The sequence below is a fragment of the Nerophis ophidion genome, linkage group LG23 (genome assembly GCF_033978795.1).
Source record: "Nerophis ophidion isolate RoL-2023_Sa linkage group LG23, RoL_Noph_v1.0, whole genome shotgun sequence".
Lineage (NCBI taxonomy): Eukaryota > Metazoa > Chordata > Actinopteri > Syngnathiformes > Syngnathidae > Nerophis > Nerophis ophidion.
This window is the reverse complement of record NC_084633.1, coordinates 12,061,706-12,082,861: the sequence shown is the minus strand read 5'-3', so window position 1 is coordinate 12,082,861 and position 21,156 is coordinate 12,061,706. Positions and strand designations below refer to the sequence as shown.

General features: G+C 40.7%; 1 protein-coding gene across 2 annotated transcripts in view; it reads left to right on the top strand.

Annotated features, from left to right (window-relative positions):
- The window catches only part of coro7 (coronin 7), a 350,254-nt gene that overhangs the window by 32,339 nt on the left and 296,759 nt on the right, over positions 1-21,156 (top strand). For both annotated transcript variants that reach the window (XM_061884835.1, XM_061884833.1), the window contains exon 7: positions 7,909-7,959. In XM_061884835.1, coding sequence (XP_061740819.1) covers positions 7,909-7,959 — 51 coding nt within the window. The remainder of the gene's footprint in view (positions 1-7,908; positions 7,960-21,156) is intronic.

Below are 21,156 nucleotides of genomic sequence, written 5' to 3'. Positions count from 1 at the left end.
ACCGACGTCCCACTGGGTGTGAGTTTTCCTTGCCCTTATGTGGGCCTACCGAGGATGTCGTAGTGGTTTGTGCAGCCCTTTGAGACACTAGTGATTTAGGGCTATATAAGTAAACATTGATTGATTGATTGATTTTTGAACCGAGGAAACTAATTGTTGAAGCTTTGAAGGTGGAATTCTTTCCCGTTCTTGTTGTATGTAGAGCTTCAGTCGTTCAACAGTCCGGGGTCTCCGCTGTCGTATTTTACGCTTCATAATGCGCCACATATTTCGATGGGAGACAGGTCTGGACTGCAGGCGGGCCAGGAAAGTACCTGCACTCTTTTTTTTTTACGAAGCCACGCTGTTGTAACATGTGCTGAATGTGGTTTGGCATTGTCTTGCTAAAATAAGCAGGGGCGTCCATGAAAAAGACGGCGCTTGGATGGCAGCATATGTTGTTCCAAAACCTGTATGTACCTTTCATCATTAATGGTGCCTTCACAGATGTGTAAGTTACCTATGCCTGGGGCACTAATGCACCCCCATACCATCACAGATGCTGGCTTTTGAACTTTGCGTCGATAACTGTTTGGATGGTTTGCTTCCCCTTTGGTCCGGATGACACAATGTCGAATTTTTCCAGAAACAATTTGAAATGTGGACTTGTCAGACCAAAGAACATTTTTCCACTTTGCATCAGTCCATCTTAGATGATCTTGGGCCCACAGAAGCCGGCGGCGTTTCCGGATGTTGTTGATAAATGGCTTTCGCTTTGCAAAGTCGAGCTTTAACTTGCACTTATAGATGTAGCGACAAACTGTATTTAGTGACAGTGGTTTTCTGAAGTGTCTCTGAGCCTATGTGGTGATATCCTTTAGAGATTGATGTCGGTTTTTGATACAGTGCCAGGTCACGGTCATTCAATGTTGGTTTCCGGCCATGCGGCTTACGTGGAGTTATTTCTCCAGATTTTCTGAACCTTCTGATGATATTACTGACCGTAGATGTTGAAATCCCTAAATTTCTTGCAATTGCACTTTGAGAAACATTCTTAAACTGTTTGACTATTTGCTCACGCAGTTGTGGGCAAAGGGGTGTACCTCGCCCCATCCTTTCTTGTGAAAGACTGAGCGTTTTTTGGCAAGCTGTTTTTATACCCAATCATGGCACCCACCTGTTCCCAATTAGCCTGCACACCTGTGGGATGTTCAAAATAAGTGTTTGACGAGCATTCCTCAAGTTCTTCAGTATTTATTGCCACCTTTTCCAACTTCTTTGTCACGTGTTGCTGGCATCAAATTCTAAAGTTAAGGATTATTTGCAAAAAAAAAAATAAAGTTTATGGAGTTTGAACATCAAATATGTTGTTTTTGTAGCATATTCAACTGAATATGGTTTGAAAATGATTTGCAAATTTTTGTATTCCGTTTATATTTACATCTAACACAGTTTCCCAACTCATATGGAAACGGGGTTTGTATATATCAGGGGTCGGGAATCTTTTTGGCCGAGAGAGCCATGAAAGCCAAATATTTTAAAATGTATTTCCCTGAGAGCCATATAATATTTTTCAACACTGAATACAATTAAATGTGTGCATTTTTAAGTAAGACCAACATTTTTAGAGAATAAGTCTCTTATTCTTTTTAATAACGTTGTTATTGGAGCAGTACATCTCGGATGGTAGAGTGGCCGTGCCAGCAACTTGAGGGTTCCAGGTTCGACCCCCGCCTCCGCCATCCTAGTCACTGCCGTTGTGTCCTTGGGCAAGACACTTTACCCACCTGCTCCCAGTGCCACCCACACTGGTTTAAATGTAACTTAGATATTGGGTTTCACAATGTAAAGCGCTTCGAGTCACTAGAGAAAAAGCGCTATATAAATATAATTCACTTATTCCAAAGCTAACCAATAATAAATATAATACTTCTTACCATTAATGCGACTTCTTGAACAGGTGCGATAGAAAATGGATGGTTGGATTAAAATGCATGAGAATGTCTTGTCTTTTGAACGTTATTTTAAACACTGTGATTACCAGCGGAATTATTCATTACTTATCGTGTTAAGCAATGTCAGCTAAGATTTATCTGAGAGCCAGATGCAGTCATCAAAAGAGCCACATCTGGCTCTAGAGCCATAGGTTTCCTACCCCCGGTATATATGTATACATATATGTATACATATATACCGGATGTGTGTATATATATATATGTATAAATATATGTATATATGTGTATATATATGTATATATAAATATACATATATATTTATATATATATTCCTTGCTCACTAAGTGACTGAAAGAGCACGTACTTGGCGTGATGATGTCATGTTATCGATGGGAAAACGCATTTTTAGACAATATACTTATTTTAAGGTATTTTGGGGGTTTAATGACGTTAGATAATTTTACTTGTTTTGGAAAGTCTTGACAAGCCAAATTTTCTTGTTCTATTGGCAGATAATTTTGCTTCTTTCAAGTAAAATACCCCTAATTTTTGTATTCCCCCCCCCACCCCCTTGTTTTTAAGCAGTGACTTTTTGCAGTGTAGTCAAAAAAATACGGCGTATATAAAGCGTTTTCACAACGCAGCCCAATTTTAATTTTTTTTACACAGAATAGAAATGTCCTGTTCCCCAACCTGCCAGTCACCTACGGGCGTGTAACCGTGGGAGACGGGAAGCTGGCGTCTGGCGGCAAAGTGTGTTTGAGGGGCAAAGAGAGCGCCCCGGCTTGAAGATTCCCATCGTGTGTGTGTGTGTGTGTGTGTGTGTGTGTGTGTGTGTGTGTGTGTGTGTGTGTGTGTGTGTGTGTGTGTGTGTGTGTGTGTGTGTGTGTGTGTTTGCGTACGAGCGAGAGTTGTGTGTGGCAGAGAAGTGGGCAAAAACTCATTAAGAGCAGCTTATGAAAAGAGGCCCTGTCACTTTGATTAAACAGCTGCTGCTTCCACGCATACACATGTACACACACACACACATACAAACATACACATTCCACTATCTCAGCCCTCCATCTGTGCATTTATGAGCCGAGGTGGGGCACTAAGTGTGGATTATTGTCATAGGCTTTCGTGGGTGTTTGCTTGGTGGACACATCTGTAAGAGAGTGGACCCTCATCGGAGTGTTTGCACAGCCAGATAGTTGCGGTCGTCTGAAGAGACGACTCACAAAGTCAGATTTCGAAACTTTTTCGGCAATAGAAGCAATGCAAAGTGAGTTTGCGCTCTCCATAACGTCTGCTTCTATGGTTATTAGCACACTTTTGCCTGGCAGTCAAAAAGTCAGTGTTGAAAAACAAGAAAAAAAAATACAAAAATGAGGGCTATTTTATTTAAACTAAGCAAAATTATCTGCCAATAGAACAAGAAAATTTGGCTTGTCAAGACTTTCCAAAACAAGTAAAATTATCTAACCTCAATGGATCCAAAAATACCTTAAAATAAGAATATTCTCACTAGTAACACCTGTACTACTATACGAGTACGTATTTTCTATTGTTTCATTGAAAATTAAACAGCAAAATCCATTTCATGATGAGACACATCGTGATTTTTTTTTTTACATGCTTGAAATAAGAAATGATTACTTTAAAAAAGTAGTTTTATACTTGTGAGTATGAATGACACAGGTATGCAACAGTTGATATTCTAGTTCCAAGCATGTTTTACTCAATATAGGTCATAAAATCTCAGCAACAAGCTGTAATATCCTACTGAGATCATTTAGGACCAAAACCCTTAAAACAAGTAAAACACTCGAACATAAAACCTTATGTATGGCCGCGCAAGTCCCGGGATGTCCGAAATGTCCATAACGCAACCAGCTGAGTCCCATGGGGAGAGGGGATGAAAGTTAAAAAAGTCAACAAAAGTCCAAACATTTTTCAAAATACCTACCCAGGTTCGAGTCCCACAAGTTCCGTTGCCCGGCCGGGATGCCCGAAATGTCCAAAACGCACCCAGCAATGTCCCACGGGAAGGCGGGGAGAAAAGTCGGTAAAATGTTCAAAAATCACACTCGAACTCACACTCGAACCCGGATGGGACTCGAACCTGGGTAGGTATTTTGAAAATTTTTAGGGAATTTTGCCAACTTTTCTCACTTTTCTCCCTCACTTACCTTTGGGACTTTGCTGGGTGCGTTTTGGACATTTTTCGCATCGCCGGACTTCTGCGGCCGGCGGCTGGACTCGTGGGACTGGAACCCGGGGAGGTACTTTGGACACAATTGGGACTTTTGACCATTTTGGCCACCTTTCCCCCTCTTCTTCCCCGCCTTCCTGTGCTCTATTGCTGGGTGTGTTTTGGACATTTGGACAAAAATTGTTTCAGGCATGTTTTACTCAATATAGGTCATAAAATCTCAGCAACAAGCTGCAATATCCTACTGAGATCATTCAGGACCAAAACCCTTAAAACAAGTAAAACACTCGAACATAAAACCTTATGTATGGCCGCGCAAGTCCCGGGATGTCCGAAATGTCCATAACGCAACCAGCTGAGTCCCATGGGGAGAGGGGATGAAAGTTAAAAAAGTCAACAAAAGTCCAAACATTTTTCAAAATACCTACCCAGGTTCGAGTCCCACAAGTTCCGTTGCCCGGCCGGGATGCCCGAAATGTCCAAAACGCACCCAGCAATGTCCCACGGGAAGGCGGGGAGAAAAGTCGGTAAAATGTTCAAAAATCACACTCGAACTCACACTCGAACCCGGATGGGACTCGAACCTGGGTAGGTATTTTGAACATTTTTAGGGACTTTTGCCAACTTTTCTCACTGTTCTCCCTCACTTACCTTTGGGACTTTGCTGGGAGCGTTTTGGACATTTTTCGCATCGCCGGACTTCTGCGGCCGGTGGCTGGACTCGTGGGACTGGAACCCGGGGAGGTATTTTGGACACAATTGGGACTTTTGACCATTTTGGCCACCTTTCCCCCTCTTTTTCCCCGCCTTCCTGTGCTCCATTGCTGGGTGTGTTTTGGACATTTGGACAAAAATAGTTTCAAGCATGTTTTACTCAATATAGGTCATAAAATGTCGGAAACAAGCTGTAATATCTTACTGAGATCATTTAGGACCAAAACACTGAAAACAAGTTACACACTCTAACATAAAATCTGCTTAGTGAGAAGAATTATCTTATCAGACATAAAATAAGCAAATATCACCTTTTATTTGAGATATTTAATCTTACGTAGATTTCAGTTTTTGCAGCGTACCAGCTGTTAGTAATGTTAATCTTAGTTGTAGTTTTTATTGCCAGATTTGTAGGTGATGAATTGATAGCATGTATATATCATATCCAAATAGCATCGAGCACATTTTCGAAAGGGGAGTCTTATGGAACCTTTAAGACCTTTCTTGTTGGCATGAAACATTTCACCTTTGAAGAGGCAGGGTGGCCGAGTTGATGCTGACTGATTTACTGTTTGTTTCCACGCCAAGTGCTTGTTGAGTGGTGTTGAGTGTGCAAACATACATAGTTGGTTGTAATTGGCTAGAGAAGACATGGCATCTGTACAGCTGCGGTTTAAGGAGATACTGCAATTGAGTAAAGCACAGAAAATATGACAGTTAATAATACAAATATTAATTTAAAAAAGTCTGAATTTTTTTTACCCCAAGTAGATGCCTGGTACTTAGTAATTAAGTGAAAAAACACATATAAACTACAAAACCCAAATCTAGTGAAGTTGGCACATTGTGTGAAGGGTAACTAAAAACAGAATACAATAATTTGCAAATCCTTTTCAACTTATATTCAATTGAATAAACTCCAAAGACAAGATAAGAATGTTCATATTGAGAAACTGATTTTTTTGTTGTTGCAAATAATCATTATCTTAGAATGGCAGCTACACATTGCGAAAAAGTTGACACAGGGGCCTTTTTTCCACTGTGTTACATGGCCTTTCCTTTTAACAACACTCTGTAAACGTTTGGGAACTGAGGAGACCAATTTTTGAAGCTTTTTAGATGGAATTATTTCCCATTCTTGCTTGATGTACAGCTTAAGTTGTTCAACAGTACGGGGTCTCTGTTGTGGTACTTTAGGCTTCATTGTGCGCCACACATTTTCAGTGGGAGACAGGTCTGGACTTCAGGCAGGCCAGTCTAGTACCCGCACTCTTTTACTATGAAGCCACGCTGTTGTAACACTTGGGTTGGCATTGTCTTGCTGAAATAAGCAGGGGCATCCATGATACCTTTGCTTGGAGTGCAACATATGTTGCTCCAAAACCTGTTTGTACCTTTCAGCATTAATGGTGCCTTCACAGATGTGTAAGTTACCCATGCCTTGGGCAATAATACACACCCATACCATCACAGATGCTTACTTTTGAAATTTGCGCCTATAACAATCCAGATGCTTCTTTTCCGGAGGACACGACGTCAACAGTTTCCAAAAACAATTTGAAATGTGGACTGGTCAGACCACATAACACTTTTCCACTTTGCATCAGTCCTTTTTAGATAAGCATGGGTCCAGCGAAGCCGGCGGTGTTTCTGGGTGTTGTTGATAAATGGCTTTGGCTTTGCATAGTAGAGTTTTAACTTGCACTTACAGATGTAGCGACAAACTGTAGTAACTGACAGTGCTTTTTTGAAGTGTTCCTGAGCCCATGTGGTGATATCCTTTATACACTGATGTCGGTTTTTGATGCAGTACCGCCTGAGGGGTCGAAGGTCCGTAATATTATCACTTACGTGCAGTGATTTCTCCAGATTCTCTGAACCACTTGATGATATTACGGACCATAGATGGTGAAATCCCTTAATTCCTTGCAATAGCTCGTTGAGAAATGTTGTTCTCAAAATGTTGGACAATTTGCTCACATATTTGTTCACAAAGTGGTGACCCTCGCCCCATCCTTGTTTGTGAATGACTGAGCATTTCATGGACGCTGCTTTTTTACCCAATCATGGCACCCACCTATTCCTTATTAACCTTTTCACCTGTGGGATGTTCCAAATAAGTGTTTGATGAGCATTCCTCAACTTTCCACGTCTTTTTTCCCCACTTGTGCCAGCTTTTTTGAAACACGCCGCAGGCATCAAATTCCGAATGAGCTAATATTTGGCAAAAAAAAACTATGTTTTCCAGTTCGAATGTTAAGTATCTTGTCTTTGCAGTCTATTCAATTGAATATGGTTTGAAAAGGATTTGCAAATCATCGTATTCTGTTTTTATTTACCTTTTACACAACGTGTATATGAGGAACTATACGGTATTCCTACATGAAAAATAGATTGTGTGTGTGTGAAGTTCAGGATTAGGTCACAAAAAAGATACAGCTCGGGGGCATCGTCGTCTGTGGGTGGCCTTGCTACTCACACACACACACACACACACACACACACACACACACACACACTTGACATTCTTTTCTGTGGTTTAAGTGTGCTACGAACTGTACTCTTTTACACATGCATTTCATGAATGGCAAGTACAGAATAATTCTTGCATATGTTCAGACAAAAGTAAATAAGTTCGAAAAAACAAACATGTTGTTGCTTTTCTGTGAAACTGCAGCTGCTATCACACTCACTCACGCACAATTCAGAGTGACACCCTTTCTGTGGTGGCCCCCGGTCACAGCCTGATTTCATTAGGGTCCATTTCCTCCCAATCATCTGTGATCCCCTCTGATTGGCCGCGGTGATTGATGCCGAATGTGTTTGAACGGGCGGGATTGTGGCGAGGTCGCCGCCTTGCTAATAATGAAGCGCACTGATTAAACTGACAGATAACGGGACGATGTACTCTTTGATAACCACACGAAGCCCATTTTAGTGAAGTGTTTGAAAATGTCAGCCAGAGTATGAGGCTGAGTATTTAACTGCAAAGGGTCATTTTTGGAAAACTTGCAAGTGTATTAAAAAAAACTGACAAATATTCCTCTCTTGTCTTTGTCGATCCAGGACAAGATGCTGCGAGTGTTTGACCCCAGGGCCCAGCTGAAACCTGTTCAGGTGAGTACCCAACATTACACGTTTACAGTATTGTGTGTATTTAAAAAAAGCAGTACAGATGAACATTTTAAAGGCGTACTGAAACCCACTACTACCGACCACGCAGTCTGATAGTTTATATATCAATGATTAATTATCAACATGGCAACACATGCCAATACAGCCGGTTTAGTTGAATAAATTCCGATTTTAAATTTTCTGTTGAAAACGTCGCAGAATGATGACGTTATTGGTTGGAGGGGACATTTTAACCAGCACCACTTCCGGCTAAAAGTTGTCTCTTTTCATCGCGCAATTACACAGTATTTTGGACATCTGTGTTGCTGAATCTTTTGCAATTTGTTCAATTAATAATGGAGAAGTCAAAGTAGAAAGATGGAGGTGGGAAGCTTTTAGCCTTTAGCCACACAAATACACGGTGTTTCCTTGTTAAAAATTCCCGGAGGTGAAGCTTTACTATGGATCAGAGCGGTCAAGCGAACATGGAACCCGACCACTTGTCAACCGGCAGGTTTCGGTGAGAAAATTGTGGTAAAAAGTCGCCTCTTACCGGAGATCTGCTGAGCTTGCGCTGTCCATGCAGCTGCCGTGACTTCCCTCAGAGACTGGCGTCAACACACCCCTCCGACTATCAGGTACTATTTAACTCACTAAAACACTAGCAACACAATAGAAAGATAAGGGATTTTTCAGAATTATGCTTGTAAATGTGACTAAAAACATCTGAATTGCTCCAAATGCAATCGACTTTTTTTTTAAAACTTTATTTTATTTTATTTTTTCTAGTCCTTCACTATCAATATCCTCATCCACGAATCTTTCATCCCCGCTCAAATTAATGCGGAGATTGTCGCTTTCTCGGTCCGAATAGCTCTTGCTGCTGGAGGCTCCCATTATAAACAATGTGAGGATGTGAAGAGCCCTCACACTGGTGACGTCATCGTCTGCTACTTCCGGTACAGGCAAGGCTTTTTTTATTAGCGACCAAAAGTTGCGAACTTTATCAGCGATGTTCTGTACTAAATCTTTTCAGCAAAAATATGGCAATATCGCGAAATGGTCTTTCTTAAAATCTTATTTCATATATAAGGCGCACCGGATTGTATGGCTCATTAAAGGAATCATGTTATTATTGTCTACATAACATGTAATGGTGGTTCTTTGGTCAAAATGTTGCATAGATTATGTTTTACAGATCATCTTCAAGCCGGAACTCTTAATAACTAAATTTTCTTGGGTGAATAATGTAAACTCACTACACCGGTATGTTTTAGCGCTTTCATGGCAAGTTTACTGATGGATGTAAGAACTTTACACTAATTTATATTAGAAATGACAACAGCGGAGGATGAATGTCACATAGCAAGAAGATAGAGAGAAAAAAAAAGAAGCTTATCTACTACGGTGTCATCATGGACTACAAAAACGGACATGCGGGATTTTTTAGGATTTATGCAGATCCCAAATACAAATCAGCAGGTACCAGAAGGTAAGAAAAGTTGCTTTTGCATAATATTGCCAAACAAAACAACAGATAATATCCATCCGTCCATTTTCTACCACTTATTCCCTTTGGGGTCGCGGGGGGCGCTGGTGCCTGTCTCAGCTACAGTCGGGCGGAAGGCGGCGTACACCCTGGACAATTCGCCAAGTCATCGCAGAGCAGATATGTCTTACCTTATACACACGCACACACCATAATAATACCAACATCAAATGGTGCAGCCTACTCTTATCTCTTATGTTTGACTGCCATCTACTGGTCACACTTATCATTACACCATGTTCCAAATAACATTGCTTCCAGGTGGGTAAGCTCAACCAAACTTATTCCTTACATTAGGCGCACAGGGTTATAAGGCGCAATGTGGAGTTTTGAGAAAAAAAAAAAAAAAAGATTTTTAGTGCGTCTTATATTTCGGAAAATACGGCACTAACCAAATATACTACATAAGTAACTGATGAAAAATACATTTACATACAATTATGTTGTGCTAAATAATAATGTTTCATAACTATACTGTGAATAGAATTAAAGTGAATATGAAAAAAATAGCTTCAACACTTTTGTCATAATTTTTGCGCTGAGGAAACTTCTCTCATACGTTAGCTCCAGACTTCCTTTGTTTGAGATTGTCATTACTGCCGCATGTGGTGGAAAAGTTTTTGCAACTGGGTTACGCTGTGGCTTATACGGACCACAGCTGAGGAACAATTATTTTATGGCAGCCCTCTCGGGGGCCCTCACAGCCTACAACAATGGGCCCCGGGCATATGGTTAAGAAACACCGTGTTAATGCCAAAGTGTTGAATCATAAGGTTCATGCATTTGAGCGTGAGCTTCCATGCAGTTTCGAATGCCTCGTTTTTTTGTCAGTTTCAAACACTGAACTATCTATTACAAGAAGAAGGAATCAGGCAGAGACAGAGTTAAATTTTGCTCATGAGGAGAAACGTTTGGGGCTGTACACTCAGTTACAGTTCCACCCTATGCTCTAAGAGTGGTCCCCAACCTTTTTGTTGCTGCGGACCGGTCAACGCTTGATAATTTGTCCCGCGGCCAGGCGAGGGGGAGGTTTTTTGGGTTGGTGCACTAATTGCTAGTGTATCTTGTGTTTTTTATGTTGATTTAATAAGAAAAAAAAAATTATTTTGCGGCCCGGTACCAATCGAGCCGCAGCCCAGTGGTTGGGGACCACTGCTCTAAGATACAGTCCCACGTGCTCAACTATTTATTTGGGAGTTCCCTAGTTAACATCACTGAGGCTGCTTCTGAAGGGGGGAGGATGCAAGCCGCCCCAGTAAACACAATACATGATTATTCAGAATGCAAATGTGCTGACACTCGAGATTTCAAACTGCTGATGCTAGACAAACTGCTGATGCGAAACAAACTGCTGATGTGAGACAACTCGCAATGGAAGATTACAAGTTGTGTGCCTTTGCACAGATAGAAAAGTACAACTTCAGCACAATTGATAATAACTATAGCAACGGCCTTTAAGCATTAGAGTTGTGTGATAACTTATACATAATTATTCTAACATTTTTGACATCGCAGATTGACTGCCCATTAACAAGTGTGGAAACATTTTTACCGTAAGAGCTAACCCCGAGGAACTACTTTTTGGCATCTTGACGTACAGCTTTGTTCTCACGAGTGCTGTAATTACTGGTTGAACGATATTACTTGACATCGCTAGTATTGCTTGATATCGGTAAGAAATCTGATTGGGGACATCACAATTCTTGAACCATACTGTCGCGAGCACAACTTAAAGGCCTATTGAAACCCACTACTACCGACCACGCAGTCTAATAGTTTATACATCAATGATGAAATATTAACATTGCAACACATGCCAATAAGGCCTTTTTAGTTTACTAAATTGCAATTTTAAATTTCCCGCGAAGTGTCGTATTGAAAACGTCGCGGTATGATGACGCGTGCGTTTGACGTCTCGGGTTGTAGTGGACATCATTTTCCAGCCCGATCCAAGCTATAAGTAGTCTGCTTTAATCGCATGATTACACAGTATTCTGGACATCTGTGTTGCTGAATCTTTTGCAATTTGTTCAATTAATAATGGAGACGTCAAAGTAGAAAGATGGAGGTGGGAAGCTTTTAGCCTTTAGCCACACAAACACACGGTGTTTCCTTGTTTCAAATTCCAAAATGTGAAGCTTTTCTATGGATCAGAGCGGTCAAGCGGACATGGATCCCGACCAAATGTCAACCGGCAGTTTTCGGTGAGAAAATTGTGGTAATAAGTCAGCTCTCACCGGAGAAACCAGCGGAGCTTCGTCCTGCTGCAGCGCGTGACTTCCCTCAGAGACTCTGGTGTCAACACTCCCGTGGCCACACCCCTTCGACTTTAGGTACTGTATAATGTCACTAAAACAATAGGCAGATAAGGGATTTTCCAGAATGATCCTAGGAAAGTGGCCGTGGGAGAGTGGCCGTGCGCAACCCGAGGGTCCCTGGTTCAAATCCCACCTAGTACCAACCTCGTCACGTCCGTTGTGTCCTGAGCAAGACACTTCACCCTTGCTCCTGATGGGTGCTGGTTGGCGCCTTGCATGGCAGCTCCCTCCATCAGTGTGTGAATGTGTGTGTGAATGGGTAAATGTGGAAGTAGTGTCAAAGCGCTTTGAGTACCTTGAAGGTAGAAAAGCGCTATACAAGTACAACCCATTTATTTATTTATTTAAATGTGTCTAACAACATCTGAAGGCAGCTGCGTACTGTCTTGCCTCCTCCGACCGGCCGCCCCCGAAAGTGGTATGCTTCCACCGTGGAGGAGGGGGGAAAAAAGCTTAGCCCAGCCCGACCGACTGCCTTCGCTTCGCCTCGTCGAGAAACCTGGCTTCCCTCAGAGACACTGGCGGTCACCACACCCATGGCCACACCCCTCCGACTTTTAGGTACGACAGTAAAATCTCACTACAACACTAGCAACACAATAAGCAGATAAGGGATTTTCCAGAATTATCCTAGTAAATGTGTCAAATAACATCTGAATCGATCTCACTGCCCTGTCTTTTTTTTTCTTTCTTTTTCTAGTCCTTCACTCTAAATTTTCTCATCCAGCAATCTTTCATCCTCGCTCAAATTAATGGGGAGATTGTCGCTTTCTCGGTCTGAATAGCTCTAGCTGCTGGTGGCTATGATTGTAAACAATGTGAGGATGTGAGGAGCTCTACAACCCGTGACGTCACGCGCACATCGTCTGCTACTTCCGGTAAAGGCAAAGCTTTTTTTATTAGCGACCAAAAGTTGTGAACTTTATCGTCGATGTTTTCTACTAAATCCTTTCAGCAAAAATATGGCAATATCGCAAAATGATCAAGTATGACACATAGAATGGAGCTGCTATCCCCGTTTAAATAAGAAAATCTCATTTCAGTTGGCCTTTAACCGTACTTGTTTGGCGAAGATCCTGCCTTTGACTCTTCCGGAGCAAAAGATGTCAACTTCAAAATGTGCGTCCAAACCTCCCACTCATTGGTGAGTCTTGGAGGGCCAAATAGGGAGTGTGTGGAGTGGCCTGAGTCAGCACACACAGTGTCTGCCTCTGGTCTAACCACATGGCTTCAGCCCAAATCAAATTTATTCGAGGCTTGGAATTCCCTATTTGGTCTGCTCCTCCTGCTTAGTCAGGTGTCAACTTCATTTCCAATGTGTTTGAAAGTGTCAGAGTCACTTCCTTCTGGGGAATGGGAGAGGCTGCATGGCTTCCTATTTACCCCGCATCCCCTTTGACAGGGTGCAGGCGTCCGTGTCTACCGTGTTGGACTTCCCCAACAGTGCCGATGTGATAAACACTAATACAGTCGTGGTCAAAAGTTTACATACACTTGTAAAGAACATAATCTCATGACTGTCTTGTGTTTCTAATCATTTCTACAACTCTTATTTTTTTTGTGATAGAGTGATTGGAGCACGGTCACAAAAAACATTCATGAAGTTTGGTTCTTTGAGGAATTTATTATGGGTCTACTGAAAATGTGACCAAATCAGCTGGGTCAAAAGTATACATACAGCAATGTTAAAATTTGCTTACATGTCCCTTGGCAAGTTTCACTGCAAAAAGGCGCTTTTGGTTGCCATCCACAAGCTTCCGGTTGAATTTTTGACCACTCCTCTTGACAGAATTAGTGCAGTTCAGCTAAATGTGTTGATTTTCTGACATAGATTTCTTTCTTCAGCATTGTCCACACGTTTAAGTCAAGACTTGGGGAAGGCCTTTCTAAAACCTTAATTCTAACCTGATTTATCTATTCCTTTACCACTTACGATGTGTGTTTGGGGTCATTGTCCTGTTGGAACACCTAACTACGCCCAAGACCCAACCTCCGGGCTGATGATTTTAGGTTGTCCTGATGAATTTGGATGTAATCCTCCTTTTACATTGTTCCATTTACAGCAGTGGTCCCCAACCACCGGGCCGCGGCCTGGTACCGGTTCGCGGACCGATTGGTACCCCGCCGCACAAGAAATAAATAATTTTTTTATTTTTTATTATATCAACATAAAAAACACAATATACCGTATTTCCTTGAATTGCCGCCGGGGCGCTAATTAATTTAAAACCTCTTCTCACTCCTGCGCTTACCAAAGGCATGCATTAAAAGTAAGCATGCGCTAATTATTTTTAAAAATCTTCTCACTCCGGCACTTACCAAAGGCATGCAGTAAAAATTTGAGTGTGATGTAAGCTTGGAACTTAAATCCTACTGAATAGCTCTTAATCTTCTTCCCTTTATGCAATTTCGGTACAGGCAAGGCTTTCTTAAGAGCGACCAAAAGTTGCGAACTTTATCGTCGATGTTCTCTACTGAATCCTTTCAGCAAAATTATGGCAATATCGCAAAATGATCACGTATAGAATGGACCTGGTATCCCCGTTTAAATAAGAAAATCTCATATCAGTAGGCCTTTAATCACAAATGTCTTAAAGGGCTGCACAAGCCACCACGACGTTCATACTTCCCGGGAAGAAATCATTTGTCGGAATACAAGCAATATTACTGTATATACACACTCTCTGAGGCTCTTTATTTTTTTTTTATCTGTAAAAAAAAAAAGTCACCAGAGGTTAGAAGAGGGAGTGTGTTGATTAAATTGCGCACTGCTGCCACCTAGCTGCAGGTTTGTGTATCGTTCTACCATGAATGCTCGTGCAGGCACATACTAACCTGACTCCCACAGCAGCTCAACTCTATCCTTTTGGTTTTATGGACCGCTTGATGACGACAATGAACATTTATTTTTCGTCAAGGCGTAATTATATTTACTACTTGGAGGATGTATCAGGACTTGTTAGAGCCAGTTTCTGCACTGGGACACTTTATTTGTGGCAACTGGTGTCCTGCTTCCCCCAATGGGAATATAATTAAATGCATACGTCTCATTCGGGTGGCCAATCCTCCCATAGCCAGGTGGGGTGAAGTTAGACTGTAATTATGGCCCCGCGCTGCTGTATTTATAGGAAATAAGACCGGGTAATTAAGGTCTTGGACAGGAGGAGTCGTGCATACTGCATCTGTAATCAGGGTGATTTGTAAGAGTCTGGGTGTATTTAGGTCGCTGGAAGGCTTTTCGCTTTGTCCCACAACTGAGAGATGGGACGAGATTGAGTTTTAGATATCTGGTCCTGTCTGGTTTGACCAAGAACAGCCAGTCGCCAAGTGCTGTGACAACCGTGGTCTTTTGCAACCCTTTTAATTTGCCAGACAGATTTTATCACTGAGAAATGAAAGCCTCCAATAGACACCGGAGATGGATTGGTCCTGGGTCCAATACTAACAATATAAACCCCCTACTTTTATTTGAAATGAAAAATAAGCTGATCTGACATCATGATTTGGTTGGGAAGATCAGAGTTGGAATGCCTGAGACATTCGAAAAGTATTGCACTTTAGTTCATTGGGTGTAAGCGAGGCCAAATAATGTTTTTTTTAGGGATGCACCGAAATGAAAATTTGTGGCCGAAGCCGAATAAAATTTAAAAGCTTGGCTGAAGGCCGAATACTGAATACCGAATAATGAATGCAGTTTTTCACAATCTTTTTTTATATTGCATAAATAGCCTACAAAAATTTTTTAGACATGTTTTTTAAATAAAGTAAATTTTTATTGAATATTGACATTTTTTTAATATTCCAGTAGCCTTTGCTTTTCCAAAAAAGCACAAAGTTTTTCATTTATATTAGGCCTTAAAACAAAACATGCATTCCAAAAAAAATAAAGTGCATTAAAGTGGATAACCCCACAACAAATTAATTATTGTCCTTTTGGCAAAAGTCTGCTTAGCCACAGTAGATAGACTAAAAATGTAAACAGAAGGCTCAAGTAAATCTCAATTAAGTGTGTGCTTGTAACCTCATACGCTTACACAGGTAGCCTACACAACAGGCTAATAATGTAAACAGCACACACACATCAGAGAAATACCGTCTGCTCGGTATCGTTTAACGGGGCTCAATGTGCTCCATGAGTCTCCGAAAGCCAGTGTCCTCCACAACACTAAACGGTTGATCATCCAAAGCCATAAACTCCATTACCTTCTTTGTAATTCCGTTTGCTTTGGCACTGTCAGTCACAAACTTTTTCGTCCTCTCAAAGACGTCGGCCACGAGGCACCTCCTCGAGACAGTTTGGCTGAACATTCGTTGCAAACTGCAATACTTTTGTCACTTTCCGACACTTTAAAATATCTCCACACTGCTGACATTTTTCCGAAGGCGCCTGGTTACAACGTCACCGCGTCACTGCACGTTGGTTGATTGCGTCACCGCGTCAAAAAATTGCGTCATTGCGTCACACGCCACTATTCGGCCTTGCATTTAACTCATTCCACCGAAGGCCGAATGTGGCTTTTTTTGCTATATTCGGTTACCGATTAAACGGTGCATCCCTAGTTTTTTTTTTTACATTTTGCTAACTTTATGTTGATACACCATACTTGCCAGCCCTCCCGGATTTTCCGGGAGACTCCCGAAATTCAGCGCCTCTCTCGAAAATCTCCCGGAAGAAATTTTCTCACGGAAATCTCCCGAAATTCACGCCCCCTCCAGCTCCATGCGGACATGAGTGGAGACAGCCTGTTTTTACGTCCGCTTTTCTGTTATATAAACAGCTTGCCTGGCCAATCACGTTAAAAAAATCTACAGATTTTTAATAAAAAACTGCACACTCAAGGAGACGAAGCAGAAGAACGGGGAAGTTACAGCCATGGCGATGCCGTCTGTAATAGAGTGATTCTATGTTGTCTGTTGCCATCTTCTGGTGAATGTTGGCTATAGCGTTATGGGGTTGCTTTTTGATTGGCCAACGTTTTACGTGGTTTTGTGCACCTGACGGCAAGTGACTCTCGCCAGTACGCAAATGGCAGGACAAAGGTTACTCAAATAGTGAAGGGTAAGTGTTTTTTTTTTTTTTTAATAACCAGCAAGCACAGTACAGTAAGTAGAACTGTGTTTTTATTACAGTGTATTTGATAGGTGCGGTCTGAAATTCAACCATTTATTTTATTTATATATATATATATAATAAAATAAATATATATAGCTAGAATTCATTGAAAGGCAAGTATTTCATACACATGTATATATTTATATATATATATGAAATATATATGAAATACTCGAGTTGGTGAATTATGCTCGTCCCATCTTAACCACGCCCCCTGCCCAAACCACGCCCCCAAGCACGCCTCCTCCCCACCCCCAACCCCACCACCCGCCTCCCGAAATCGGAGGTCTCAAGGTTGGCAAGTATGGAATACAGTAAATACTCCCGTTAATGTCAACCACAAGGAGGCATTAATTGGAAGCAGGTGATAAATGTTCCTGTATTGCAAAACTTATAATAGAGTGGAACCTCGATTTATAATGATGTATTGGTTCTTGAACAGAGTTCGCAAATAGAAAAGATTGTATATTCAACAATTTTCTCCATAAGAAACAATATTAGATAATATACTTTCCATGCAGTGGTAATTCAAAGACATTAAATTGCAGGAGTATATAACTGCCTTTGCCAATATGCCGATCAAATCTTTTGTTGTGCCTCAAAAGTGTTTGTACTGTAAGTATAGTTCTTATTACACACCAGCTGTTTGATTGTAACGTGTATCGTAGGAGTTTTCATTACCACAGTTGGAGGTGTTGACAATGCCATGTGAAATCGGTAATGCTAGTCAGTAGAATTTACTTACTGTATATGAAAAAAGCCAATGTAAATTGTTACCGAGCTAGCACATTCTTGAAAAGTGGAGAACACCATCATTGAAGATTGGAACATTTGGTTGAGTGCTGCTTGAGGGCTTGTTTCCTCACCAAGTGTTTGAGCTGGTGCGAGTCTGCAACCGGACATGACGTCATGAGCAACAAAGATATCAAAATATATCAAAAATATATATAAAAAAAACATAAGAAAAACACATTTACGTACCTATGTGGTGCCTAAATAAATAAACTAGATCAGGGGTGTCAATTAGATTGGTAAAACCACGGCACGATAACTTAGAAATAAAGACGACTTTAGATTGTTTTCTTTGTTTAAAAATAGAACAATTTCATTCAGAAAGTTTACAAATCATAATGTTGTTGTTGTTTTTTTTTACACTTACATGTTGCAGTTAATAGTTTTCAATCTTCATTTGTGGTTATTTATACTAAATTATGGGATAATGTTCATCAGTCAACTCATCGATGTTAATTTTCAATCTATCAACATAAAAAAAAACATCAAAATTAAATTACAGGATGCTATTTATGTAGTTTGCTCATTTTCCTCAACTGTTGCACTAAAATGATGTGTTTTTTGTTTTTGTTTACATATGTAGCATAATCTACAACGATACAAAGCATTGCTGTTGCGACATCTAGTAGACAAATTTAGAACAGCAGTTTCTTTCATTCAAAGATTTCGGCTCATTTTTATACTTAGCCAACTCATCCCGCGGGCCGGATAAAACCTGTTCACGGGCCTGATCCGGCCCGCAGGCCGTACGTTTGACACCCCTGAACTAGATTAATAATGGATATGTTTCTTAACTAAATTGTCAATAAAATTAAAGTGCGAATAGTAATACAGCTTCACCAGTTTGGTCATAATTTTTGTGCTTAAAAATATCTTTGACTTCTTCTGTTTGTTTGAGATTGTCATTACTGCCACGAGTGGTGGAAAAGTATATTACAAGTGAGTACTGCTGTGGCCAACAATATGGCTAAGAAACTCTTGGCCCCTAATGATAAAATGAGCTACACGTTTGGGTTTTTGTTGTATTTTTTTTTTGGTTTAAAAAATTTAACCTTGAGCAAGTTGCAAACAGCCCTTTAATTGGAGCATTAACCCGTATGTGCTTTGGCGAGACATTTTAGTGTTTTTTGGCCCCTCCTCAAATTGTCATTGTATCTTCTGGGCATCCACATTTGCTGAGTGTTTGATTCTTTATGAAAATGTGTATAGCATGTGTTGCTAAAATTACAGTCCTGAAAATACCCTTCATAGTTTTGGTCTGGCGCTGGCCATGGAGCTGTCGATCTGCGGTTCCTGGAAGGGCAGAAAAAGGGAAAGCGAGAGACGGGAAAAATGGTATCATTTTCTGGACTTAGGGTCCTATAGTTCCTTTTGTTTAGCACGAGCCTCTGGCGAAATTAGACACAACCACAAGCGTGAGTGGGTTTGGACTACGTGATCGAACGCGTGGGCATACTGTGGTCTTGCTTGTATTGGTGAACCAAGTAAAGGGTTTTTGAATGTGCTTGTTACCTTTAGAACTCGGCATTATGACCATGGAAGGTGTTCGGGTGGCTCTCTTTTGTAGAAACACGCATCTCATATTCCTAATGTGTCCTTGACTGAGGCATGTGTTTTATTACAGGTAGAGAATCAACTTCAGACTGACACAGTGAGCTTAATGTGTCTGCAGAATGAAGCTCTTTGACTGATGTTAGGTGTAAGCTACACCATACTTGACAACCTTCCCGATTTTCCCGGGAGACTCGCGAATTTCAGTGCCCCTCCCGATAATATCCTAGGGCAACCATTCTCCTGAATTTCTCCCCATTTCCATCCGGACAACAATATTGGGGGCGTGCCTTTAAAGGCACCACCTTTTAGTGTCCTCTCTCACCTGAAAAGGAGACTATTATATATGTCTCCGTTATCCATAGGTTTATCTATAACCCATAAAGTAGGCAGACACGGACCTATTTCTCAGCGCGTGTTTATTCCAGCCGACACGTTAATATACTGACACACAACATCCGGATTCCCATCATGCATTGCTTCAAAAGTACGGCAAGTAGTAATGTCCAAAAACATAACAGAGACGAGGCAGAATAACGAAGAAGAGACATGGCGACGGCGAGTAAGAAGAAGTACGGTTGCAAGTTCCAAAATGATTGGAAAAAATAATTTTGTTCATCCAGGACAGCTTAAAGGGGAAGGACTATGCTGCCTGCAAATTTTGTACATCAGACATCTCCATTGAACATGGTGGCTGAACGACATATATATATATATATATATATATATGTATATATGTATGTGTGTGTGTATGTATGTATATATATATGTATGTCTGTATTTGTATGCATGTGTGTGTATGTATGTATGTATATATATATATATATATATATGTATACATATGTATGTATATATATACATGTATATATATATATATATATATATATATATATATATATATATGTATGTATGTATACATATGTATGTATATATGTATAATATATATGTATATGTGTATAGACTTGTCCAGGGTGTACACCGGTTTCCGCCCGATTGTAGCCTCAAAAGGGAATAAGCGGTAGGAAATGGATGGATGGATTGCACAGTTCAGTACATATTCCGTACAGTTGACCACTAAATGGTAACACCCGAATACGTTTACAACTTGTTTAAGTCGGGGTCCACATTAATCAATTCATGGTATGTATATATGTATGTATTTATATATGTGTGTGTGTGTGTGTGTATATATATACTGCATATATATATATACACCTTCCCCCCGCCCCCATCTCCCCAATTCCTAGGTCTCAAGGTTGGCAAGTATGAGCTACACCTGACATCCAATCCAATGTAATGATACCAAGTACAAGAGCGTATCTCGGCGATAGTATGATGATAACATCTATATTTTTTACCGTTTTGAAAATTCATTTTACGTCAGACTTCAGATTTTGTTTACTAGGAGGGCAGCATCCAAAGAGCGAGGTCCGTGTGTTGTTTTCCGCCATTGCAAACAGTAGGATTGCGCATTTCCTGGAAGTGAGCCATGTTGCCTAAAATGCAATAATAAATGATTTTTTTTTTCTCGATATTTAGAAATTAAACAGCATTATTAACCGTCCAGAATTTCACTGTGTTTTATTTTTTACTGTGTAATACACAGAACATCAATTTCCATATTTCTATTAGCCCCGTATCCAGTGGACCCGGACATCTTATATGTAATAGAAATGTGTGAGGGGGGTGTATGGTGTGTGGTCATTAAATTTGTATTCTAATACATGTTCTTCACAGAAAATGAGCCAAAGCCAGTGAGTCTCAATTTGAAAAATTAATTAATTATCATTTTTCCTTTAATAAAAATGAAAACGTGTCCCACAGACCCGAACACCACACGAGGGTCAAAACCTCAGCTCACGGTTTGTTTAGCATTG